The sequence below is a fragment of the Caretta caretta genome, chromosome 11, assembly GCF_965140235.1.
Source record: "Caretta caretta isolate rCarCar2 chromosome 11, rCarCar1.hap1, whole genome shotgun sequence".
Classification (NCBI taxonomy): Eukaryota; Metazoa; Chordata; order Testudines; family Cheloniidae; genus Caretta; species Caretta caretta.
Genome location: NC_134216.1, coordinates 60,214,844 through 60,242,226, shown reverse-complemented (window position 1 = coordinate 60,242,226; position 27,383 = coordinate 60,214,844). Strand labels below are relative to the sequence as shown.

General features: G+C 45.4%; 1 protein-coding gene and 1 long non-coding RNA gene across 2 annotated transcripts; one reads left to right on the top strand and one right to left on the bottom strand.

Annotated features, from left to right (window-relative positions):
- Positions 1 to 3,519: 3,519 nt before the first annotated feature.
- On the bottom strand, positions 3,520 to 7,795 carry FZD7 (frizzled class receptor 7). Its single transcript, XM_048869932.2, has one exon. The coding sequence runs from the start codon at positions 7,116 to 7,118 to the stop codon at positions 5,436 to 5,438; it is 1,683 nt and encodes a 560-aa protein (XP_048725889.1). The 5' UTR covers positions 7,119 to 7,795; the 3' UTR covers positions 3,520 to 5,435.
- A 12,890-nt stretch (positions 7,796 to 20,685) lies between these two features.
- LOC125645018 (uncharacterized) lies at positions 20,686 to 26,878 on the top strand. The gene is made up of 2 exons (XR_007359168.2): positions 20,686 to 20,832; positions 25,209 to 26,878. It is a non-coding gene; the product is annotated as an uncharacterized LOC125645018 (long non-coding RNA).
- Positions 26,879 to 27,383: the final 505 nt, after the last annotated feature.

Sequence of the window (27,383 nt, the reverse complement as noted above, 5' to 3'; positions counted from 1 at the left end):
AATCAGAGCTGCCAAAACCATGCACTTTTGTGGGCATGAAACAATTATCCTGGTTTATACAGAGCAGTCTCTTTGGCACTATTCTACCTCAGTGAGCAGTCATAATGCTGAAAGGGTGCCTTAAAGCCTTCCCTTCAGATTCTTCTTTCCTCTCCAAGCAACAGATTGAATTTTTGTCAGCCAGATTCAGGGTTTTAAATAATAGGAGTAGATGGCAAATGTGAGGAGCATACTGTATACAACGTAGATACAAAGGTCTGAAAGGAAGTGAGGATAATCTACAGAAAGTGACAGCTACTCAGCATACAAGCTAGCACTTTTGATTTTAAACTCATGAGAAAGTATAAAAAATGTTTATTGTTGCCAGTTGCCAAGTACAAAGTTGTGTGGTTTTCACTGACATGCAAACCTGTTGGCTGTGGTTGAAGTATTGAAAGACAGGGTATTCCATTAACAAATATAAAACTGGGGTAGTATAAAAGCACTTATTTACCTGTAGACAGATATATACACACACACATACACACACACGCAGATGCTGCTGGCTGTGGGATTCAAAAATGCTATAGGCCTTCCACTTTACCAGCACTTTAGGCAAGTTCTTTCTTATTCAAAGCAGCACCGGTGTACTGTCTGAATATTCAAGGACATAATGTTTTGCATTTGTCATGAAAAGAGGGGGGGAAATGAATTGATCTTAATACAGTTTGGGTAAAAACATAAATGGCCATACTGGGTCAGACCAGTGGTCCCTCTAGCCCAGTATCTGGTCTTCTGAAAGTGGCCAATGCCAATTGCTTCAGAGAGAATGAAGAGTACAGGGTAATTATTGAGTGATCCATCCCATCCTCCAGTCCCAGCATATGGCAGTCAGAGGCTTAAGGACACCCAGATCAGGGGTTGCATCCCTGATCATCTTGACTAATAGCCTTTGATGAACCTATACCCTATGAAACTTGTTCAGTAAAACCAGTCATTGCTAAGATTCATGTGTAGTGGAATGCTCTGTATCTAAAAATACCTGAGATCTTTAGTAATGATAATTATTACTTGCCACAGTCTTGTGAGGTGAGAATTCCTGCCTACATGAGAACTGAAGGTGAAAAGTGTAAAATATCTGAAATTTCTGTTAAAATTGAGAAAATATTAATTGAAAGTTGGTACAAGAGATCAATGTGGATTTTCTTTTTGTGATTAGCAAAGGTCTATTCCCCCCCCTCCATGTCTTCAGGATTGGTTCACAAAATATCAAACTTTTAAAATTGCTTTAATTCCATCAAAGAAGGTAGGGCCAGTGTGATATCAGGCAGTGGTAACATGCTAGTGTAACCTCCTCTTCCCAAAGAGATTACAAGGTATGGTGGTAACATTTTTGCTCCAACAATCCAGGTACCATCGTTGCTTGCAAGTGTGATAGTTGTTTCTACTACAAAACAAATTCTGTCCTGGTATGAGTCATATCTGCTTACAAGTTAATGCAAATTGCTCCCTTTTACACACATGTTGAAGTTGGCCTAAAGTTTCAGATTAAATTTAGGAGAATAGCTGATTAGAGTTTAGTATAAGTGGTTTTAAATACAGAAGTATTTCTTAATAAGGTATATCCAGTCAAATAATTGCTTTAGTATTAACGGTTTCAGGAGAGAATCACCACATTTTTCTTCTCAGAAAGATGTTCACAAAGTTGTTACTCTGTGCTTGTCTCTGGTATAAATAAAAACCCTTTCTTTGAAGTTCTTTCTTCTACTTCCTGGGCAAAGAAAACTATTGGACCTAACTGCAGTTTCATATTTGAGTAACAACTTTTAAAGGTTGACCAGTCCTACTCATCACCTAGGGTGAAGAGCAGAGGAATAGGGAGACTGTTTAGGTATTCAGTCTGTTTAAATTGAGTGTTTAGCTGTTTGACACATTATGTATTAATTGCAGATTTTGCACTAGAGCTATGAAAACAGAGTATGGCTTAGCCATCATTCATAAGATTGCTAATGAGTTCCTATTCTTTCAAAGTTCTTACTGCTTCAGCCACTACAGACGGTAAAGTGATGGATTTATGGGAACAAAATGTTTATATAGAAAGGTTCAGGTTTCCTAAGTGAACAGAGTAAAAGCACTCTCAGCAGTTACCAAAGATCATCATGTCCTAGGAACAGTTTGAAGAGGTCTAACTTGACTTGTAGTAGGAAGCAGAGGAAATCTGATAGAAATGAATGGTTCTGGTGAACAGTTAGTGGTGTTTTAAAATCATAAAGGTGTCTTGTAGAGCAGCATAAATGGGCTTGCTCTGAAGGTGACCTGACACCACATTTTATGCATCTTAAATGCAAAATTTTTTAAAACGTTTGAGAGTACAATGTTCAGTTCAGAAAGTGTCCTAAAAGAATGGTGCATCCATTGTTCCTAAGCGTCAGTGAATAAGGCCCTGTGGGGCCAGGAGTTTTGGCCAGGTCTCCTAGTAAAGTCTGGGAGTACAAGATCAGTCCACATCATGAGATGGCTGTGGCCATGTATAAACTCAATATATTAACACCCCGCCCCCCACAAAAAGCTCTCCCCAAGCCTGTAACAAAAAGACCCACAAACCTAATTTAAGAACTGGGCTTACTAAAATCTCATCCTAGAAGCTGAAAAGTGAAGTTGAACAGAGTAAGTCAGAAGACAGATAAATCCAAATATTACTTTGTCACTAATACTTAAGCAGATCTGTTGCTAAACAAAGTTCTGTGATTGTAAAATCTGTGTGGATTTGGAATCTGTCATATCACTTTGCCCGTGGAGCTCATACAGTTAGGGATCTGCAGAGTTCAATTTAGTGAAAATAAGTGATAGTTTATGTATGAGATGTTTGGTATTGTCAACTTTCAGATTACTATGCTAAAATATCCCCACCCCCCAAAAAAACCCCACCTCCATCTGCTGCCTAGACTATTAAAAAATTAAAGCAACTTCACCCCAACAGACTTGGAAAAACAAAAACCAGGCACAGTTGCAGGGGCTTGAGGAGAATAACACCCTCCTCCACTTCCATTAGGAAAGCTATTTTAAAATGGCTTTTTTTCTCCCAGTGACCATTAGAAGAGTTTCAATTCTTACTTGACCAAGAAACACCTTAAACCATTAGTCAAGCTACATCTTAGCAAAGGTGTGGCACTTTTCAGTCATAGATCTCAGTGTGTAAGGGGTGGGAAAGTATTATTATCCCCATTTTACAGTCAAGGGGAGATCCAGGAATAAACATTTGGCATGGCTGGGATATAAGCACCACAAGGAGTTCAAGAAGGGCAAACGCATTTAAACCAATAGCCTGAAAAAACTGGATCTTTCTTCTATTGCTAGAAGTCACAGTACATCAGAAATAATACTTTGGAGCCTTGAATTTCAGATCTCTTGTGTATTTATCTACTTTACGTCCCTCCCACCCCCCAAAACAAGGCCTAATTGGAGTGGTGGAGCTTGTTTTCTCTCTCTCCCCTCTCCTCCAATATACAGAATACATAAAACTAGTCTAGAGAAAGAAACTTTGTATTTAAAAAAGAAAAATCAATTTATTTAGTGATCTGTACATGTGATGAAGTGTGGCCTCATTCAGGCCTTCCAAAACTAAACAAAAAAAATCAAGTAAAAATGTATAAATACATATATATTTTCTTACAAAATGTGACATTTACAAAATATACATACTGCACTTGTCTTACAGTTTTTCATGTGCACATTATAAAAGGCAAAACAAATCCTATGAGTTTGGGATCAGATGTACTGGAGGATTTGACTGATGTGATATTTCCTTCTCCCCCAGCCCAAGCTACTGTAATGCCCACTAGACAAAAACAGTCTGTTCTCCTCACCCTGAACGGTTTTTAAAATTTCATTTCAGATATCTGCTCTTCATTATAAACAGCAATTACATACTTAGGGGGGGAAGTTAGGGGGCAGAGCTTGTTAAATATCCTTAATTCCCTGATTAGCCTTTAGGCAAAAATAAAAGTCAAACTCTTTAGATCATAAAGCTAAAAAGTAGTATTTCAGATATAAAATTATGAAAGTCAACCTAAACATTTAACACATAAATGTAACATGATAGAAAAGTTTGAAAGAATAAGTCACTGGTCACATATCAAAAGGAATATGAAGGACTGTGAAGTTTAATTTCTTGTTATTCAGTTTCCCTCCTCTGACAGAGTTTCAGATACGATTACTGGGAACTTAAAAGTACCTAAAACAAGGTGACCAGTTCCATCTTAAAAAACAACACTGCACCACTGTTTGTTACTGTGCTATTTAGGGAATTAGAGGACAAGGCAAATTGGCACTTCATGGTCTAAACTATTCTCTCCCTCCCCCCCCCATCACTTTGCTTTTTTAGTGTACCCTAGAGCAATCCAGACGTAAACAGCAAAGAAATAAGGCTTATGGGAAGGAAGAGAAAAATTTTATACACTTATCTTACATATCTGAATGCAGTGTGTTTTGTCAGGTGTTCTGAATTAAGCTTGTTTAACAAAAAGTCTGGCATTTCTTTTAGCTAGAACAGAAACCCATATTGGACAGTGTATGAAAACATCCTGCCGCCTCCTTTTTCATAAAAAATAATGTTTATCGACCTGTGCTGGTCACATCCAACGTTGAATTTTAACGACTTCTTTTTGTGAGTTTGCTCATAAAAACCGGTCTCATGCTTATGCCTTTCCACAGAGAAAACACTTTTGTTTCCTCTTTGTCTCCTATAACAAAGGCAGGGGTGGGGTGGGGGGGAACGTTTGGCTGAAAAGCAACGAGTCCTGTCTTTTTAGAGTATTAAATAGCAACTCCCTCCTTCAAAGTAGCAAGGTTCCCCCCACCCAAATTGGGATTCGCTTTGATAAGTGATCGTTAGATATAAAAGCAACCCCCTCTCTATGACAGAATATGGGACGCTCAACAGCACGTGATTATAATTGGTCGCTTCTTTTAAAATACTCACGTGATTACTCTGGGTTTGAATGAGAAGACAGTAAAATAGGACTCAGGAAATTAAGCCAATGTCGGCTGCAGTCTGACCCGCACCGAAGTAAACTATGATTTGACCACTTCTTGAGTCAAAGTTTCATTGGTCCACACTTTACATCGGTCACAGCACAGCGGATCCAGCTTAACCTTTTGCCCAGAAACTATAGGAATTATTTTTTTAAAAAGGGAACTTCTTGCAGGGAAAGAGCTCCCCACCAGCAATCTGAGAAGGGTACTTACTCTGCGCTTTTCAACTTGGCTGGCAAGAAAGCCACCAAGTCACTGTCTGAGGATTTTGTCTTCGGCAAGGCAGAGTTAGGAGACCCCAGGGAGCCCTCTCCCAGTCCTTCAAGAGTCACTCTAGTGTCTGTAAAAAGAAAAGGAGTACTTGTGGCACCTTAGAGACTAAGTGTCTGTGTGGCTCTTCCAGGCGCACCAGCAAGGTCTCATCATACGGCGGTCTCCCCTTTGCTGCCGCTGCTGAGTCTGTGGTAGAAGCGCCGCCAGGACTGGAGGGTTTTGCCGGACCAGATCCAGAAGCCGGTGGTGATGCCCACGATCATGGTCATGAGATACTTGATCATGAAGACGGTGAAGTCCGGGCTCATGGGGGCGAAGTGGCCGGGGCAGGGCACGGCGTAGCTCTTGCAGGTCTGCAGCAGCCAGGTCCTCTCCCAGGTCTGGCGGAAGGCCTGCTCGTAGAAGTAGCAGGCGATGACGATGGTGGCGGGCACGGTGTAGAGCACGCTGAAGACCCCGATCCTCACCATCAGCTTCTCCAGCTTCTCCGTCTTGGTGCCGTCGTGCTTCATGATGGTGCGGATGCGAAAGAGGGAGACGAAGCCCGCCAGCAGGAAGGAGGTGCCGATGAAGAGGTAGACGAAGAGTGGGGCCAGCACGAAGCCCCGCAGCGAGTCCACGCTGGAGAGGCCCACGTAGCAGACCCCGCTCAGCACGTCCCCGTCCACCTGCCCCATGGCCAGGATGGTGATGGTCTTGACGGCCGGCACGGCCCAGGCGGCCAGGTGGAAGTACTGGGAGTTGGCCTCGATGGCCTCGTGGCCCCACTTCATGCCGGCGGCCAGGAACCAGGTGAGGGACAGGATCACCCACCAGATGGAGCTGGCCATGCCGAAGAAGTAGAGGATCATGAAGAGGATGGTGCAGCCCTCCTTCTTGGTGCCCTGCGCCACGGTGCGGTAGCCCTCCTCCGAGAAGCGCTCCAGGCACACCGCCCGCTCCTCCAGCAGGAAGCCGGCCACGTGGGCCACGGCCACCATGAAGTAGCACCCCGAGAGGAAGATGATGGGCCGCTCCGGGTAGCTGAAGCGACGCATGTCCACCAGGTAGGTCAGCACGGTGAAAAGGGTGGAGGCGCAGCACAGCACCGACCAGACGCCCACCCACAGCCGGGCGAACCGCACCTCCTCCTCCTTGAAGTACATCAGCCCGTGGGGGCGGCCGGGCTCGCAGGGCGCCCCGCAGTCCCGCTCCCCCAGGAAGCGGTAGCCCAGGTAAGGGGGCACCTGGAGCTGCCGGGGGCAGGAGAAGGCGAAGCCGGCGTGGGGCGGCGGCGGGGTAAGCAGGCCGGGCAGGTAGGGGGTGGGGTAGGCAGTGGGGCCGCCGGCCCCTCCTCGGCCGGGGGTCTCCGAGGTGTTCTGGCCCACGCAGATCTCGCCCGCGCCGTGCACGGGGAAGTTCTCGCAGCGCAGGCGCTCGGGCCACTGGAAGCCGAACTTGTTCATGAGCGCCTCGCAGCCCTGGCGGGCCCGCTCGCACAGGGAGCGGCAGGGCGGGATGGCCTGCTCCAGCACCGTGCACACCGGCGCGTACATGGAGCACAGGAAGAACTTGAGCTCGGCCGAGCACTGCACCTTGACCAGCGGGTAGAACTGGTGCACCTCCAGCCCGGCGTCCTCCTGGTTGGTGTGGCCCAGCAGGTTGGGCAGGATGGTCTGGTTGTAGGCGATGTCGGTGCACAGCGGGATAGAGATGGGCTGGCAGAAGCCGTGGTCCGGCACCGAGATGCCCTTCTCGCCGTGGTACTGTTGGGCCGCCGAGCCCGCCGGCACCCCCAGCAGGGCGCCCAGGAGGGCGGCCAGGCCCAGAGAGGCAGCCGCTGTCGACCACATCGCCGCGGCAGCTGGAGAGAGCAGAGGCGCGGGGAGCCGTTCAGAGCCGAGCGGCGGTCTGCGGCCAGCACATCAGGGGCCCCGGGAAGCCAGCGGGGGAGGGTCACGCGGAGACAGGAGGAGGAGGGTGCGGACGGATCGCTGCTAAACCAGCTCCGTGAGCCCTTGGCAGGCGCTGGAGAATCCTCGTTCAGTCCCAGCCGCACGTCTGCCGTCTTCCCTGGGTCCAGCGACTCTGTTCCCCCAGCCCCGACCAGGCAGGGTCGCCCCACACGCGAAGTTTCCTGAGATGCGGCGGGAGGAGGGGGTGGAGACAAAACACCCACAAACCTAGGCAAAGTCTTTCGCCCGCCCCGCAGAACGTCCCGTGGCGGCGGCAACTCGCTGGCTCCGCTCCCCGCCTGGCTGCTCAGCCCTAAAGCCTGGGATTTAGGTTATAGTTAAACGGATTATTACTTCGCCCGACTGATCCGTGTGTTTTACTGGGGGGGCTTAAATAACTTTTAAAATCCAATTACTGCGCGATCCTCCCTCCGGCTCCAACGGTTTCCCCTCTAGACTCCTAGTCAGTTGGCAGGGCCGCCGAAACGCGCCGCGCGGGCAGAGTCCGAGGCAAGGATACAGCAGCCAAAGGAACCTCTCCTCTAGCGAGCGACTCCTGTCCTGTAGAACACAAAAAAGATACATATATGTCTGAGGATTCCACGGAGCCCCGCCCCTTCTCCATTCACAAACCGCACAACAGGCGGGGCTTAGAACCTCAGCTCCTGCCAATTGCAGCTTCTGTTGGCTCCAGAGCTCTGCTCAGAATTGGTTAGAACAGATTAAAGGGGTGTGGGGAAGAGGGAGGGCGAGGAGGAGTCTGGACTGCGATGGGAGGGATCTCAGTTGAAAAGTTGAGAAAAACTTTCCCCCCACCTGTTAAGGGGGCATGGGATAGTGGCGAAGGCGGATGGGGTGTGGGAGAACTGTGCCTGAAAAGATCTGCCTTTTCCCTCCCAGAAACATATTTATTTATTTATTTATTTATTTATTTATTGCGAACACCAGGCGCCCTCAGCCAATTCTGTCTGGGATTGCTGAGCTGAAAGGTTGAGTGGGAGAAGGATTCAGAGATTGTGCTCAGGGTGGCCTTAATAAACTAAAATTAAGTAATATTTGCACAGGCTTTGAAAATGTAAAAGAGCTAAATAAATGCCAAGAATTATTAAAATGGAAAAACAAGCAACATCCTCTTCACATTTACGGACTAAATGGATGACTTTGTTGGGATTTGTAATGTGTATGTGATTTTTTTTTTTTATGGGGGATCAGATTTATCACTATATAAAGCTTTATTATTCTTTCTGGGAAAAGAAATGAATTTGTGATGAGGCTATAATCTTTAGATAGAGTTTAAGGCAATTTTTAAAAGTTTTTGTTATAGACCACTGAGAAATTTAAAATTACATTCATGATCTTGATGCAAAGTCTCCACCATAACAATCTCATATGCTGAGATCATATATAAACCCCCACCTTTTACTTTCAACGTTAACTTTCCTTAAGATCCTTTAGTCTTTTAAAGTTTCTCTATGAAAATCTATACCTTGCCCTTCAGAAAAAGGTGAACCTCATAGTTTAGGACATAGACATCATTAGAGGGCTGGGAGTTCCTGCAAAATTAGACTAATTTATGGGCAAAGGCTAGAATGTGGCTTTTGCAGCCACATCTGTGTTTAAGGTGCACCATCTGAGCAACAGTTACTGGAGGCATTCTGCCTCTGGAGCATAGAGGCAAGCAGAATTCCTTTGTGTGATACTCAGGAAAACCCCCTATTACGCCTTTTAAAGAATAAACCGTGTTCGCTTTCCTTTAGCACTGGCCGTTGAGCGCCACTCCATGATGAAGGGGAGGGGGCCCTAGTCATGCTCGGCTCATCCCAGCCACATCCTCCTTTTGGAGAGTGGTCTGTGGAGCTCCGCCAACCATGCTAGTACAAAATCAACCTCTTGCCCTAAGGAGACCGACTGTGTTCTCAGTAACAGTAGTGTAAATCTAGACTAAATCCTGATGGTGTTACTTTGGATTTACACTGGCTTCAGAGAGCAGAATTGAGCCCAGGGATCTCACACTGACAGTCTGACTAATGTGTGTGGATGTACTTTGTGGGAAAAAATGTTTCCTACACTTACATACCCATCTTTAGAGCAGCTACAGTGTAGCCCAGTGTTAGTAACATGTTGGAAAATTCTACCTTTGTTACACTGGGTAAGGAAATTAGATACAGTAATGAATGGGCATTCTACTAAGTATTTAGTTCTCCAAAAGTATACTTAAAAACAAACAAACAAACAAAAAACCCACTGAACTCTCAAAAATACATGGGGTGGCATGATTGAGCTCATTTCATTATTGCAGGACCAGTTTCTGGAAAAGAAACCCATCATTCCTTTATTTTCAATTACAGAAGTTTGAGACCACCCCAGAGAACCTTTTCTTCTTCAGTCTGGTATGGTTTATTTCCTGAATAACTTGCTTTCATACATCCCCTAACCAAACATGATTTTCCAGTGTCTAACTTAAATTTGTTACCCCAGCAAAAACTACTGTATATAGGCTTGCCTGCAGTGTCACTTGCCCCTTTGCCATCAATAACCATCCCTTTAAAAGATTACTATTTCACTTCTTGCCATCCCAGCTTTCTTTAATACTTCATGAGCTGCTGAGTTAGTTTTCTTTAAAACTTGCCCTAAAATCTTCATTTTCTCTCTAGATTATGACTGCTTCATCTGCAAAGCATTTTGTGATATTGTCTATGAAGAATGTTATATGAAAAGAAATGCTTTACTATCAGTCAGTGATAATGCAGAGAAAGAAACTAACTGTAGACTTTCTGCCCCCTGCTTTGCCCACTCTGATTTCTGGATGTAAGGAATCAGGGATTCACAGCTGGTGAAATGATGTTGCAGTAGATCCTCTTTTCGTACAGAACTAGGTTTCAGTAATATAGAAATTGTGACTGAAACCAATGAGACGAAGAAACTTCAAAATTGATCTGTAGGTCATGTGGCAGATTACATCATGGGCTAATCAGAAGGCCCTCTTGCAGTTCCACACAATGGGACAAATTAAGCATGCAGGGCCAAATTCAACCCTAGGGTAAGCAGCTATAGGTTCATTGAATTCAGAGAAGCTGTACCCATTGACACCACAGCTGTAAGTATGTCAGTATGACCCAAATATTTATTTTCACTTTGAAGTTTTGCATTTTTTGTTTCAGACATACGTTTACAGTTTTTAATAAAAATTAATATTTTAATGCTTTATATTTTTAGGGTGGTGGGAAATGGGAGACTTAACCCTCACCTTTCCTATTGAAACCCTGAGGATCCCCTAGTTTTTCATTGCTTAACAGCCCCTACATTAGGCCATTGGTCCAACCCATCATAGAATTTATGGGAAATGACATGAACGATTCTGATGCTTTACACAATATAGTCATACACTTTATACAATATTTCATAATACTGTATTGAAAGATACTTGGGTTCAATAATAAAAATGGCCATACTGAGTCAGACTAAAGGTCCATCTAGCCCAGTATCCTGTCTTGTGACAGTGGCCAGTGCCAGGTGTCCCAGAGGGAATGAACAGAGTAGGTAATCATTATGTGACCTAATAGCAGAAAAAGGCTAAATTGAAGTACAGACAAGGAGGAAAGGGTGCCTTAATTAGTTCCGGAGGAGATATGAAAAGAGAGAGAGCTGAGGAGATGGAAGGATTCTGAAAGACTGTTCCAGATGGTAGAAATGTACAACAGGAATCTGCTATCCCTTTAAGACTGAGAAGGGAAGTCTCTGAAGCATGCTATGCCATTCCAGATTTCGCCCCCTGAAAAACACAGACCCCAGGAACAAAGGAAACAACCACTGTAAGAGAGAAAGTGATCCCACGGTAGCAGTTTATGAGGTCTGAGGATAACCCAGTCTGCCAACTTTGTTTAGAGCCCAGGAACAGAGCCTTGAAGTGTTGGCAGTCTGCAGCTCCTTGATCCCTCCACCCCCACTCCCACCCCTCAGCCAGCCAGCCAACCAGCAAGAATCCTGAGGGCTGCCTGTTATATCTCACACCAGAGTCCTTGAGGCAGAAAATAAATTACCCAACCCTACCTTTTGGGATCTTTCAGAGAAAAAGAAATGAACCCACCAAGGATTGCCTTTTCCATTCTTGCCAGGGAACACGAACATGTCAACAACATTTCCTGATCCACAGCATCAAAGGCAGCTGATAGATCCAATAATACCTGCCTGGGCACCTGATCATTATCCACTCAGGTCAGAATCCTTACTGACAAATTCAATAGTGCCAATCCCAAATGTTTAAAAATCATGAATCAGGCTCACCAAAAATCATGAGATTGGCTTTAAAATCATGAGTTTATGTAAAAATAATAGATTTTTATTTGCCTTCTGCTTTTTGAACCTTTAGGGTGCACTGGGGTCGTATTTTGAAGCTTTCTCCACAACCATGCAGGCTAGAAACTTACTTTTTCTGTAAGAATGAAGGCTGAAATTATCGCATATCCTCTTGAGTCCAGGAGCTGGGACTTTATGGAAAACAAAAATGATCATGAGACTCATGATGAAATCATGAGACATGAGACTTGGCAACACTGCAAATTTCACGGAATTGAGAGGCATTCAGGCCATTCCCTGTCCTGCCAGCTTTTCGCATCCCGGCTCTGGAACAGAGGTTGCACGGGTTGTGGCATGCACTTTTCCCAATACATCCAGAATCTCCATATGACACTGGTTGAAACTCAAGCAGGAAATTCACAGCACTTGTCTCCTCAGGTATTGCCCTGTCTTCAGTGATACAGGCAGCTCAGTCTAAATTTCACTAGTTTTAATCTGCAAAGTAACTGAAATTTTTGCACAACAGGAGGGATTCTCATCAGCAGCTGAGTGAAGGCAGCCAACGTTAATCGGGTTGTCAGTCACCCAGAACAAATCTGTTGAACAGCAGGGGCATCATTTTTTATGGGTCAAGGGGGCAGTCACCCCCCACCCCCAGCCTTGGTTCCTTCCCTCTGACTTTTTACAGGTCTATCTGCTTCAGTTTTCCTCATTCTCTTCCCCTCCTACCCAGACTTTGCAGGATATAATCACATATATTCTATATGCTCACGCAACTTTGCCTCCCCTCCCCCAATTATTTCCTCAAATGATCCCTTGCTGAACAGAATTAGATGCTGAGAAACTATCTTCTGCCACTTTGTAAGACTCCAGAAGATCTTTTTGATGCAATCACTCAGCAACTGCATAAGATGTCTACTAATAGTGTTCTGCTTTCCTGTCATATCATCTCTTGCATGTCAGCCATTAACCATGGTGACTGTGAGTATGAAAGTGAAATAGAGTAGCCCTTCTGCATCCTCAGCAACCATTGAAGACAAGAGACAATCAACAGAGTGGTTTTTTGGCAATACACTGCTCTCCCTCAGAACCCTATGGAAGCACCTGAGTTCCATGAGCCTCTGAGGGTAGCCCATCAAAACAGGACACTTGACCCAGTAGGAGAGGGGCCCTTACCTCAAATTGTGGGAGGCATTGATTGGTCCCTGACACAGGAATAATATCCAACTGTCTAATCTATAGCACAAACAGCCAATCTAGAGTGTGGTCAGCTGTATGGATTGAACATACAACCACCAACACTCCCCATCAGATATGGGGAGTGTTGCAGAGATGAAGAAATTCTAAGCAGTGAATCTCTTTATTTTTACGCATTTTTTAAAAAAAGTTTCTTTTCCAAGTTAGGTTATTAAATGAAGAAAGGCACCCCCACCCAAAGTCTTTTCCTTTTGGTGTAAGGCCTCTTTTCAGCATTGTGGATTTCAGTTTTGGTGTTCCTTATCTAGTTCTGAACCCTTCACAAAAGGGGGAAAAGCCCATCACTGAGTTACTTTGGAAGCCTCAGGATGAACATTTTTAGATTATCTGTTTTAAGAGTTCCAATCATCACTGCCCTTTAAAACAGCAAAGATCAAACAAATAACAAAGGTCTGTATTTCCGTATTTCTTCATTCCCAATAGACAACATCCTGCAGAAATTTGCTGCTGTTCAGTGGCTCCCATGTGTTGTGAGGTTTTGTTGTTGTTTTTTTTGCTACTTAGTTTGCCAGAGCCCCAGATTTATGTAGATCAGCATTTGTCAAACTGGCCGATCTCGCTGATCAACTCCAACTCCTCCGCCCAGTGCCTCCTGCATGCTGCTGAACAGCTGTTCCCCGGAATGCAGGAGACACTGGGAGAGAAGGGGAGGAGTGAGGACGGGGCATGCTCGGAGGAGGGGGTGGAATCATGTCCGGAGCCGCTGGCCCCGTTGATCACTTCCCCTCCCTCCCAGTGCCTCCTGCATGCTGGGGAACAGCTATTCAGTGGCATGCAGGAGGCACTGAGAGGGAAGGGGAGGAGTGGGGATGGGGTGCCCTTGGGGGAGGGGTCAGAAGGAGGTGGGGAAGGGGAGGGGCAGGGTTAGAGCATGGGTGGGAAGAGCTGGGGTGGGAGTGGGGCTTTGGGGGAAGGGGTGGAGAGGGGACAGGGCCTGGGGCTGAGCGGGGGTGGCTTGGGGGTCCGCAAAAAAATTTAAATCAAAATGGGGTCCTTGCTAAAGTTTGAGAACTGCTGATCTAAATGAATTCATTATTTAGTGTGTTTCATTTTGCTAAATAACTTCTCTATCATTTTTAACTTCAACATTTCTGAAGCATATTTGTGTGTATCTTCATCCATGATCAGGTATGCTACAGAGCAGGGATGATCAAAATTGGTGATACCTGAGGCTGTGTGGGCAGCTTGCCAGGAGGCTGTGCTGTGCCCCTAATTTGCATAATAAAAATAAAACAAATGCACAACTATAGTATTTACTTTTACTGATATCAGCCTTGATAGACTAATCCCATAGCTTATTGTTCGAGTTTATCAATGAGATCTGGTATTTATCTGGTGACACAGGACAGCATGATGCTTCTCAGGGGGAAAAAGACCATGCCCCTGCCTCCCAAGGAGCTTAATCTGAAGTTAGACTGAAGACATAACAAACTGATTGACAAAGAGCATATGGGGAGGACACAGATGACAAAAGGAAGGGGATATTGCTGCAGGGGATGGGGCTTCCCACAGTGAGAGAGGTAAAAGCTGGTTGCAGGATGGATTTCTTAGATAATTATTATCCTATGGAGTAATATTTCAAAGGGTAGAGTGGAAACTCCCTTGCCTGGCCCATTTAAAATCAACCTGGACAAAACATAATTAAATGTACAAGAGGGAACAGTCCTGCATTGGTGAGGAGATGGACTAGCTGGCCATATAGATCTTTCATCTCTGCATTCTGTGACTAAAAAATGTGGAGTTAATCTTCTCATCCTCACACAGCAGTTTGGTGAGAAAGTGACCATGAGCTGCATTTAACCTTTGGGTGACACTTCGGGCACCTCTGGCTTAAAGCAAATTTCAGCTGTTTAATAACCTGTACTGTTTTTAAGCTGCAGTGCTCTAGATGTCAAGCTTATGAAATAAAATGTAGAAGAGATTGTCTATTTCCTTAACTGTGTGCATTATTGACAATAGACGTGTTGTCTGGTATCCGTGGCATCAATTTAGCATCCTGCTTTGATATAATTATGTCGTGTATGATGAAGAAAGGCCTCCAGAGACAACGAACAAAATGGGTTCCATGCCTGCAGTTTCCTTTCATCAAGGGGGGAACATTCCTCACTGATAACCATGATGTAATTTAATCACACAGGTTCCCATCTGACTCTTTGTCATGGAAGGTATCACTACAGTTCACAAATGTTAAATTATCTCTTGCTCAGCTCCTAGGTTGGTGGAAACTTGAGTGATTGACTGGTTGTTCTGATCAGTCACTAAGTATAGGCTCATGCTTGCTATTAGGGTCAGTGTTGGAAAAAGGATGCTTTTTCCTCCTTCCTTGCTGAATGAAGTAGACTATAGTCTGTTAGCCATAGGTAGCATAGCGTCGGGCAAGAGGACATATGCAGTACTATGTTCGTAAAGGCTAACAGATCAAGATGGCAGCGTACATTTTATTATGTCTTTCAGTTTCTTCCACTGAAGTGCTTAGGCAGAACACTGGGACAGTGCATGCTATTGTGCTGTTTATTTTGAAATCAACTGGAACTGTTCTTGTTCTGCACTCACAGATCCCACAGTGATTAGTGTATTAAAAATCCCTAGATATATACAACAGAGGGCAGAGTGTGGTGCATCGTTTGATGCTTTCTAAATACATTCTTAACAAGGGGGCCATTGGTCATTCTCTTCTTGCTACATCTTGATATAGTCTGCTCCCTGTTTAACTTTGTGTTTCAGTATCATCATTTATTTGATAACTTATTTTAAATCCTAGGGGTACTTTCTTTTGTGTTCAGACTAAAATGATCAAACCTGCCTCATTTAAGTCAATGGGAGTTTCTCCACTGGCTTCATTGGGAGCAGGGTTGGACCTTTAATTAATCCTAGAGTCTTTGGGCCAAATCCTGCTCCCCTTAGGTGAGTACTGTAGTTGTTAGGTGAGAGTGTTTGCTTGGGTAAGGTGAGCGGGATTAGGCCCAAATAAAAGATGGCAAACACCTATTAGATCATCTAGTCCTCTGAGAATTTCCTAGTGGTATTGTTTCATGGTCTCTGTGTATATAATGTCTTCTGCAGTTTCCACTGAATGCATCCGATGAAGGGAGCTGTAGCTCACGAAAGCTCATTCTCAAATAAATTGGTTAGTCTCTAAGGTGCCACAAGGACTCCTTTTCATTTTGCGAATACAGACTAACACGGCTGCTACTCTGAAACTAGTGGCTTCTCTAGTCTAATTTTAAATGCCCCAAGCAATGGGGCTACCACTGGGTCTTTTTGGGAGGCTATTCTACAGATCACACAATTGAGATAATCAAACAAATGGTTTATCTTTGCTGGATTCAAACTTGCCAAAGAAGAGCATAGTCTCCTGAAATACTTGTTTTCCAAAGCCTACCGAAAGAGAAAAGAGGAATTGTTATTTGATACAGAATTTGCCAGATGTCTTTTAACGAAGCAGGGGAATCCTTAAGCCTTTGTTTACAAAATCCTCTCCCCTTCTCTCATCCATGCTTAAATTACCAATCACTACTACTACACCCACCCCCACATCCCCGTTTAGGGTAAAACTTTAACAGAGACTGTATTTCCAAAATTGGAGCCAACAAAAAAACAAACATTTTAATTCCTTTTATGGAGCCATGCAGCATGGGGAAAGGGAATTGTTAGGAGCACAGAGCTAACAGAGGCACATGCCTCCATGCAGTTGGCTATGGCTTCCTTGTTCCCCAATGATCAGATCTACACGGGTTATAGTTAGGCCTCCTACATCATTCCATGGTGGGCTGGGAGGAGGACTCTCCTTTCTGTAGAACAATAGAGGAGAAACTCTGAAAAGGAATCTTCAGAGCCTTTTCCTCCCCTTTGTCCCCTCTCCCATGGGTTTTACTGCAGGAGGGGTAATCTGGCTCCTGGTGATTTGATTTATGAAAGTCCTTACCTGAAACAGAGGCCTCCAGAATACTATGATCCTACTAGGGAGACAAACATATGATCAAGAAGCAAAATTTGATACAGATAAAAGAATAGTAGGGGCGAGGAAAAGACAGGCAGACAATTACTGCAACCTGTAAAATAATAGATAGTGCCTTTTCAGTAAACCATTACAAAAATATCACTCTTGTCTCAGTGATGGGCCATACTGACAGAACTTGATTAGATCTGCAATTGGTGGGTCTTTTTTTGCCCTTGAAGTCATTAAGCTGATTTCCCTTGGGGGACCAGAAAGCAACATTTTAAATAATCCTCTCCTGCTAGGTCAACTCTCTGGTGGGAATGAGGACCCATTTTCTTAATTACATGTTCGCTAATATGTTTAGTGGTCTCCTCCTTCTCTTCCCTCACCTCAGTCATCTGGGAGATTGTAGTAATTTATTGTAAAGCCGTAGAGATTTATTTAAAGACCACACAGTCAGCTTGGAGCGCAGAGCCATGCAGTGTCCACTGTTTAATACTTTGTGAAATTGTTTATGTGCTATATTGCTTGCCTACATAGAAGTGCCTTTTGAAACTCCTGTGAATAGATACAGAAACAGATTTTGAATTGAACAATAATTAGAAACGTGTGGAGCAATGCAGTGCATTAGAAAACAAGAAAGAACTCCTGTTCTGATGTGGAAACACTACTGTCAGAGAGAGATTTCAGCGGCACATACAATTCTCTCACACAGACTATAATGAAATAACATTACCTGTCTGGCTTACACCTACCAAAGTCAGGATGTCTGGAGTGAAGGCTGAAATTCTGTTCTTGACTCCCCCTAATATAGCTTGGCATTTACAACCCTTAATGTCTGAGAGATCCTGGTTATGATGCACAACAGCTAGAGGGTCAAAACCTTCACTATACTTTGGAACAATAGGTTGAGCGATTATGAATGGAGTTTCAGACATAACTCTACTGTGTGTGTGTATTAAATTTGATTCTCTCAATTTTTAAGTACACAAAGTCTTTCATGACATATACATGATTTAAGACATTTTATCTCTTTTGGATCTACTGTCTAAGGGGCAGCCTTGATGTGAGGGATTGTGATGCTATCAGGCCAGTTATTGACTTTTAGAAGTGCTGGGGCCAAGCCCTGCTTATCTGGTTCACACATGTAGTCCCAATGATTTAAAAAGATAACTGAGGACACTCAACATCCCACACAAGGGACTGAGGATCTTGAAGAATCAAATGCTAAATCTGTATTTCTGGCTCACTCTACTCACGCAAGTACAACAGGGTTGTTCAGGCTTTGGCCTCTGGATTTTTAAATGTCATTTATTGATATATGCAGTGTTGTTACAGCCATGTTGGTCCCAGGATATTAGAGAGCCAAGGTGGGTGAGGTAAATTATCTTTTATTGGACCAACGTCTGTTGGTGAGAGAGAAACAAGCTCTCAAGCTGACAGAGCTCTTCTTCAGGTCTGGGAGTAGTCACAAGGTGGAACAGATTGTTTAGTATAAGTAGTTAACACATATTTCCAAGGACTGTTTGAAGGGAAGTGGCCTGTTAACACCTCTTCAGTCATAGGGTGGAAAGTGGGGAGCAAGTGGGTTATAGATTGTTGTAATAAACCATGAATCCAGTGTCTGTATTCAGTCCATGGTTTTAGTAACTAGAAAAATTATGAATTTAAACTCCCAGGCTCATCTTTTGAAGATGTTGTGCAGGTTTCCTTTGAGGAGGACTGAGAGGTCAGACAGAGTTGATAGCTTTGGGAAAAGTGTTCGTCCACAGGTGATAGAGTGTTTTTGTCTGTCATTTAAAAATACACATAGCAACTCCTGAAGCCACTTGTTGTTCAGCTGCAGCAGAGGTATGGTAACGCCCCAGTTTTAACAACAAATTCACCTGTGACTGTGCTGTCTCAAGCAGCAATCTCATAGAAATCTTACATGCTAGGACTTTGAGGAGAATCCTCCCAGGAAAGCCTGTGGTGGTGCAGGAAGTGGGACTGATAAGCCAGAAGGTGGCACTCTTCTCTCTGAACCTGTTTCCCAGCATGCTGACAGGGAGATGTATTGCTAAAGATGTTGTCTTTAGGATGAGATGTAAATATATCTAGCTCTTCTATAGCACTTTTCATCAGTAGATCTCAAAGCACTTTACAAAAGAGGGCAGTAAAACTGGAATATGAGATCTGAAATACACTGGTGGCCATTAAAGATCCCATGGTGCTTATTGCAAAACTAGGGGCATTTACTCTGGTGTTGGCTAAATTCCTACTTCTTTATTTCCATAGTGGCTATTGCAAGGGCAGGTGGGTGTTTCAGGGGCAAAGGTACATACATAATGTCTGCATTCAGGAAAACAATTAAGAATAAAACAAAAACACTATTCTAAACCAAGTAGATGCGAACAATTGTCCATGAAAAAGTTTTGCAAAAAATTGACCAGTTCTGCTCCCGATTTACACTGGTGTAGTTAAGAGGAGAATAAGGTCTATTGTTTAAACAAAATATAGACGTGAAAATAAATCCCCCCCCCCCAGACAGAAACAAAACCAAACTACAGTGGGTCCAACTTAGGCAGCCAGGTCACATCAGAAATGCCCATTGACTTCAGTGGGAGTTAGTTGCTTGCAGTGTGAAAGCAGCTGCATAATCAGGCCTGTGGAGTTCATTTGGTCAGGCCCAGGGGGCTACAGTGGGGTGGGGATTCAGTAAGCACCAACAATGAATTCTTTTCATTTTTTCAAGTTAAGGTCTGAGTAGAGGAAATGCCAAGTATCCCCCCACCCCACCCCACCCCCTATTCATTGTCTGTTGGGGGGAGAAGAGGTAGTAAAGGACCAAGGTTAACTTGACACCTGTATCTGTGACAGCTCAAGCAAGGGAAATAGAAGGAAAGACTCTCCTGGTAGTCATTTGAAATGATACCCCCTTCCTGACTTGGAAGCTTTGACTGATGTTTTAAGCTTTGTGCAGCCATATGGTTGAACATCTTGAAGGGGCAGCAAAGAGGTGCCGGTGCCAGAACTGGAAATAGAAACCAAGTCATTATTGGAAACCAGATCTCTGACAGACTGAAGCCAGGGGAAGGCTACTTTCTTCTTATTTTTGTTTAATGTTTCAGTGTCTTCCCTTTTTATGTTCAGGACCCAGAGAAACACTGGGAAAGAAGTTCCTCCTCACAGTTAGAAACAGTCCTTGCTGAACAGTGGTTAAAAAGGAATCATTTACGTGATACACTGGACTGCAAGGTGTGGTCTACAAGGAGGGCTGCTAGTAACACAAGTGGGGAATCAAGACTCCAACACTTTTTGGGACTTTCCTCCTCCCCCACTTTCATTCTCTAGAAGAGAAAATTTGGCTGTGTCATAAATTGGGGCATTGTTCACTCCCCATAAGAGAGAATTTAATACTAGAAATATGTCTGTAATGTAAGCTTTCCCTAGAATTCAAACACCAGGAGAGCAGACAGTCTTATTTAGGCTTCTGTTGGTGTAGCCCAACAATTAACAAATGCCCATCAAGATAAGAATTCTAATGACCACAATGGAGTCCCTCTTCTCCTTTCATTACATTTGTTTCCAGCAGGGAAGAGTTTATAAACGAGTGGCTATGCTAGTAGCCTTGAATTCAGCTCCCTCGGCGGCTATGTGGAGGAGATCCAGGGACAGAGCGACACTTCTCTTCAATAAACTCCTTGCACCACATTAAAGATAAAAGGGGAAGGAAAATATTTATATTCTGACAAAGGAGCTCTTCCCTTCAGGCTCTTGTTTTATTTATTAGCTAACTCTGTCCCTTTTTTGCAGTTTTTCTGTTTGTCTATATACCTTCCCTCTCCTTTATTCACTGATTTTGTCCCTGAGTGACAGTGAAATTGAAAGTCTAGAATTGTTGTCAAAGAGATCGGATTCAGATTGTGTGTGTAATGCCCAGTACATAAAAACATCTCTTCCACCCCACCTTTGTTTTTAACATAAAACTTTGATTTTTAGCATTTAAACAGAATATATTACATCTGGTTTACTCCAATTGCTTCAGATGAAGCTGTAGAATTATTTTTTTATTTATTTTTTTTTTAAGAGCACAGTGTCCCACAGATGCCTGAATATCCTCCCACATCTGTAAAGGCAGTAAGTAACTACCATCAGTCTTCTTTGTGGAAGCCCTTGCTGAGGCATGACACAGCTACTTTGAGACCTCTGTATCCTCATTCATCAAACACTTCCTTTCTTCTGAGGAACTGTCCCTGAGGATCATTCATTTCCTCCAACTAATATGCCCAGGTGAAAGGAATCTTGAGAACATTTGTGTGTTTGGATCCAGCTCCTCATACTTAAAGATTAAATAAGATAAGTCAGATATAAAGAAATATATGGCATTATCTGTTTGTTCTACCTATTCACATTCTCTTTAATATTGTACAGAATTGTGTGCAATTCATCTGGTTAAAATGTACCCAGTAGCATGTTGATAGACAGTGTCCTTTATCACTATTACCTTCACCAATATTTACAGTTCTAATATTGACCATTTCTCCATCACCCATCCTGGTAACATTTGGGTTCTTGACTATATTAAAAATTTCACACACAAATTAAAGAGAGACTACTGCGAATGTAGCCCCTCTTACCTTACCAGTGCATTTCTGTTCCTCATAGAATTGCAAAATGTCGGGGGGGAGGGAAGACAAGCTCTCGTGCTGGAATTTTTAAGTATATTCAATACAAACTGATGAACAAATGAAATTAAACTGGAAAGTGGATTGATCTCACTTCATCAGTCACCCTCCCAAACAAAAAAGCTGCTGTTCCGTTTCCACAGTCTGATCTGGAACCCAAACCAATATTTTTAATTGATTTTTCTCCCTCCTAAATCAATTAATGAAGCCTACCTAGGGAAATGTATGCTTCTCTTTTGGTTGGTTAATCCTCTTACTTTATCTTCACAAATAATGGTCCTGTAAATCATTTGTAAATGGTTTACAGAGGTGTCACCCAGACAGATCCCACTGACCTCTGTGGAACTGAGGCTGTTCAGCGTGTCTGAAAATCAGGCCCTAAACAAACAGAAATGTGTCCTCCTTCCACTGCAATGCACATTTCAAAACATGAATGTAATGGGGCGCAGACTCACCCAGCAGCACCTCCTGCTGCTTTTCCTCAGGGAATTAGCATCCAGCCTCCAGAGGGCCTCCTTCAGGAGGGTGTCTCGCCACCCCTGGCCCCCCGTGTCTCTCCGAGACCTTGGTACCCTTGTCTTGGTGCTGCCCCCTGGCAGTGCCCCCACAGTTCTGGGTCTCTCCCTCTCAGGGGAACCCCCACCCGCTATCCCCACCTCCCCTCAGTCTTAGGCTACTGCCAGTCACCAACTAGCCCCTACAGACTACAGTATAAGCCACGCATCACAGGCGAGGGGGTTTGGACCTGCTGCCTCTGCCTACCCATGGCTGCTCCTGCAACCCCTGTACCTAATAGGCCTTCCCAGGCCTGCAGCCTGGGGCTTTCCTAGGCCTGAGCTCCCCGGCTCCCTTGGCCTTCCCCAGCCTTGCTCCCAATCTAGATACTGTCTCAGCCCTTGCAGCCCGGTCCCTCTCTCTCTCCAAGCTAGAGAGAGATTCTCTACTTGAACTTCTGGCTCAAAGCCTTTCTAGAGCCAGCTGGCCCTGGTTGGGGCATGGCCCCCAGCTGCCACCACTTCCCCCAATAAGCCAGAGTTTTGCTCCCTTCCCCAGCAGGACTTTTCCAACCCCTTCAGGGCTGGAGCGGGTGCTCACCCCGCTACACCCCCCACTCAAAACTCCTACCCCTGGGGTTCAGGAGGAGTCTTGGCCTGGGCTCCCCGAGGCTACCCCTCCAAAGTCACCTTTCTAGGCCCACCCGCTTCTTCTCCGCGGCCTCCCAGCCCATCTCCCGGACTTGGGCTTCAGCCTTCCTGTGGGTCAGCTCCGCGGCCTCTAACCGTGCCTATAGGTCCTGGTCCTCCAGGCCCTCTTCCCTTAGGATCTGGGTTCCCACAGCCACCTTTTCTACCCTGACCTGGATCCCAGCCTCCTGCTGGGCCCAGTCCATCCGGGTTTCATCCTCAGTGACTGCCCCGTGATGGTCTGGGTTCCCTCGATCCTGGTCGCCACCTCTTCCAGTCTTGGCCTTTCCAGGCACCTCTCCCAGCCTCTCCTCAGTTCCCCTGAGGGGGAAGTGCCTCCTTATGTGGCCCCGTTCCCAGCAGGTTCCCTGCCTCTGTGCTGTCTTGGGCCTTTCTTGGTCGCTCAGGCCTGCCCACCACATGGGGCCCTTCTGCTCGCAGGCCCAACAGGTTGGCAGCTGCCCAGGTTTCTGCACCTGGTGGCCTGCCCGTGACACTTCTCCTTGTTCTGGTTGGGGCTGCGGCACCCTGCCCCTATCCCCATAGGGACAGTCCCATTTCAAATGCCCCGTTCGTCTACAGGCCTGATGCTCAGCCCCTCACGCAATGTTCTCCGGTTCCTTGCGAGCCCCTCTCTGAGGCGTTGTATCAGGACCCGCTACTCCCTAGCCAGCTGCTCCATCCTATCGTGGAGGGCCCTCTTCCCCTTCCACAGTCACTCATGGGCCTCCCAGAGTCCCTTTAGGTCTTCTGCCCCCTTCCATTGGGGCACCAACACTGGGGCCCAGCCTGGGATGGCACCTGGGGTCTCTGCATAATAAACCCCCACATACCCAGGATCTATCATCCCCTTTGTCCACCTTCTAGTCCCTGGGCAATCATCCTGCTGTCCTCACTCTGCCCCTTGTATCAGGGGCAGGCCGCTCATGCCCGCATTCTCCACCACTTGTCACAGGGCGCAGACTCACCTGGCAGCACCTCCTGCTGGTTTTCTTGGGGAATTAGCATCCAGTCTCCAGAGTGCCTCCTTCAGGCCAGTGTCTCACCACTCCTGGTCCCGAGTGCCCTTGTCTTGGGTACTGCCCCCTGGCAGTGCCCCCACAGTTCTGGGTCTTCCCCTCCCAGGGGAACCCTCACCCACTATCCCCACCTCACCTCAGTCTTAGGCTACTGCCAGTCACCAACTAGCCCCCACTCCCTGCAGCAGACTGCAGTGTAAGCCACTCATCACAGGCAAGGGGGTTATCCTTGCTGCCTCTGCCTACCCATGGCTGCCCCTGCAACCCCTGTACCTAATAGGCCTTCCTAGGCCTGAGCTCACTGGCTCCCTTGGCTTTCCCCAGCCCTGCTCCCAATCTAGGTACTTTCTCAGCCCTTGTAGCCAGATCCCCCTCTCTCTCTCCAAGCTAGAGAGAGCATCTAGTAGAACTTCTGTCTCAAAGCCTTTATAGAGCCAACTGGGCCCTGATTGGGGCACGGCCCCCAGCTGCCACCATTTCCCCCAGTCAGCTGGGGTTTTGCTCCCTTCCCTAGCCCCAGCTCTCTGCAGGGCTTTTCCAATATGACCTTCTGGGCTGGAGAGGGTGCTCACCCTGCTACAATGAAATACAAAGATATCTTCCCCTACAGGATAATTTGTGAGTTGACAAAGGTTGTGCTGCTACTTGCCAGGATTTGATAAAGCCTAAAAACTGTAGTATCCATTGGTGGCGTGAGAACTTAACTGTGCTAAGTACTGGCCATCTATGCAAGCCTACTGCCCTCACTCCTGGGTGATTATGGAGGTAGTAGTAGGAAAACTCAGAGCTTGTCTATATTGGAATTTTTTGCCTGGTGTAGCTACACTGATGCAAACCCTTAGTGTAGCTGACCAGCAGCTATGTAAAATTGGACTTACTCTGGCCTGAGGGGCCAGGCATCTACATGGGAAGTGTTTGTGGCTACACTGGTGCAGCTATACTTGTGCAAAAATCTCTTCTAGAGACGAGTCCTTAGTGCACCCTGTAAACTTTCTTCATTGTCAGTGTCTCCCTGCCAATCTGACTCTGAAATGTTCCTCCCACTTTTCAGACTTGCACAATAGCTTTCTTTTCTTGATGCATACAGGCAGCCTATCACTTTTCCCAAGTGGTGTTCAGTTTTACTGCAATTTTAAGAATACCGGTAGGAGTACATTATAGATCAGACCGATTTGAGCCTAAAGTGAGCAAGAAGAGTGTAACAGCTGATTTATATTTTGAAATGCTTTTATCCCAGTCAGTTAAGTCAGAGAAAGTCTAAAGAGCCTGCTTTAGCAGAGCCTCCCTTAGTATTTTTAGGCAGGCCTGTGAAACAGTTTTTTACAGTTCCCTGTGCAAATGTCACCAACTCCTGTCCATTCATAATCACACTTTCATGCACATAGGATGGGCTTGAGGATGCTGTAGGTGGTGAGTAAGGTGATTATTAAGGCACACTCATACTTGCAGGGAACATTGTGAACTTATTTTTTTTTTAAACTGTTCACTTTTTACAGATCCTGATTTCTGATAGTTTACCCTTTAAATTCTAGTCCCGAGGGTTGTGTGTGTGTGTTTGGGTTTTTTTTAATTTTGAAATTCTGTTTAAGAGAAATTTTATAAGGGTTTTTTCTGTTTCTTTGCAGCTTACAGGACCTTTCAGCAAGAGGGAGGGAGCCTGTGAGCCACCCCAGCACATGTGTTTGGGCATGCCTTTCTCCCACCCAGCGTGCACTCTAGTGGCCTGCCTCTTCCGTAGCAGCAGCAGCATAACTGAGGTACGGCCTCTCAGCCTCTAACCTCCTCCCTGGGACCTGAAGAGGGATCCTTAGTGAATGAAGAACTCACTCCTTCCTGCAGCTAGAGTCTGAGGAGTGAAGAACAGGGCTCCCATGGGTTCCCCATCCAGCTCTCATTACAGCCTGGCTCCATCCAGGAGCACGGGAAGGGAGAGCAGTTTTCACCAGCCCCATGTAGAGGTTTGTGGAATGAAGTGTTTTCCTGTCTCTTCTCCCCACCCCACAGTTCCAGGCAGGGGCCTTGTTGGAGGTGATACCCACCAGCTGCTGTTGCTCCTCAGCTTCATAGAGGGACTTTTAAGGAAAAGTTGACCCTTCTGGATCCCAAATTGAGGCTGCTGCAGCTCTGCTGCTGTGTTCCTGGAAAATGCCCTCCTCAGGGCCTGGGGGGAATATGTGTGAATGAGCAGCCCCTTGAGCTGTGTGTGAGGAGGAGGCAACTGACTCTACAGTAAGCAACCTATAGTAGGTAAAAATGTTCATACAGAAATGTGTTCAGTGTCCCTTTAGCTGACTCATTTTCTAGCAGTGGAGCCTGTGTTTATGGGGTGTCTGTGATATTCTCTACCTTGGGGGAGCGTACTGTAACCCCGATATTCCTCGTTTTCATGTAATCCTGATCTTACATATAAAGCATGGCTTGTAAGGTATCAGGGGAAAGGTTATTATCTGCTGAAAGTCATTTCTCTATCCATATATGTGTATCATTAATGCATATGAAATTAAGAGAATTATGTTGTATGGTGGTCACTAAAACATGCTGTAAATTGGGGAAAACGGCCAGATATTAGCTCCCCAGAGGGGGAGGGATACCTCAGTGGTTTGAACATTGGCCTGCTAAACCCAGGGTTGTGAGTTCAATCCTGGAGGGGGCCATTTAGGGATGTGAAGCAAAAATTGGGGATTGGTCCTGCTTTGAGCATGGGGTTGGACTAGATGACCTCCTGAGGTCCCTTCCAACCCTGAGATTCTATGATTCTATGATAACAGCAAGGAAAGTAACCAGCGCCCAGGCAGGGTGTCCCAAATATCCCATCAACAGCCCTTGTCCAGCAAGGGAGCTACAATGCAATGACTCACCTCCATGAAGCCACACCAGGGGAATTGCTCAACTTTGCTTGGAAAGACTCAGCAATGCCCCCCAGATATGCCTGGACTTGTGCTCCTCAAGCACATGGACTGAGGATATAAAACAAACAGAGTGGACGCATACTGGGCTCTTCCCTTGCCCCCACCTTCACTGCAAGCAACCAGGACACTGAGAAGAAGACAAGACTCCAACACAGGAGATTGGCCAGGGTTTAAGGAACAAACCTGTATATTAAGGACTGCAATATCCAGTGGGGTGAGAAAAACTGCTTAATCTAGATGTTGCCCAGTCTAATAGGGTTGAGAGTTTAGGCTGCGTACTTATATTTTCTTTTCTTTTGGAACCACTCTGACTTTTTGCCCATCACTTATAATCGCTTAAAATCTGTCTTTGTAGTTAATAAATTCTTTTGTTTATTGTACCTGAAGCAGTGTGTTTGGTTTGAAGCATGTCAGAGACTCCCCTTGGGATAACAAGCCTGGTACATATTGATTTCTTTGTTAAATTGACAAACTCATATAAGCTTGCAGCGTCCAGCGAGCATAACTGGACACTGCAAGATGGAGGTTCCTAGGATGTGTCTGGGGCCGGAGATATTGGCTAGTGTCATTCGGTTGCACAATCCAAGGAGCAGCTTACATGCTAGAGGCTATGCGTGAACAGCCCAGGAGTGGGGGTTCTCACAGCAGAGCAGGGTAAGGCTGGCTTCCAGAGTCAAGGATGAGAGTGACCGGTCCAGATAACACCAGGGGAATGTCACGGCATCCATGGTCAGGTTGCCCCCAGCCTGCTGCTATGGGACTGATGGAACCTAGCTGCTTGCACGAGTCTCTCCCCAAAAGCAGTAAAATAATAAGGTTCCCTCAGCCATTCTTTAATTGATTGGGGCAGCTAAAGTGCCGAGTGATAGTCTTTTTGCACAGGCCAAGAAG

Bases quoted from the DNA above. Each gene is read 5' to 3' on its own strand.
- FZD7 (XM_048869932.2), bottom strand. From the start codon at position 7,118: ATGTGGTCGACAGCGGCTGCCTCTCTGGGCCTGGCCGCCCTCCTGGGC.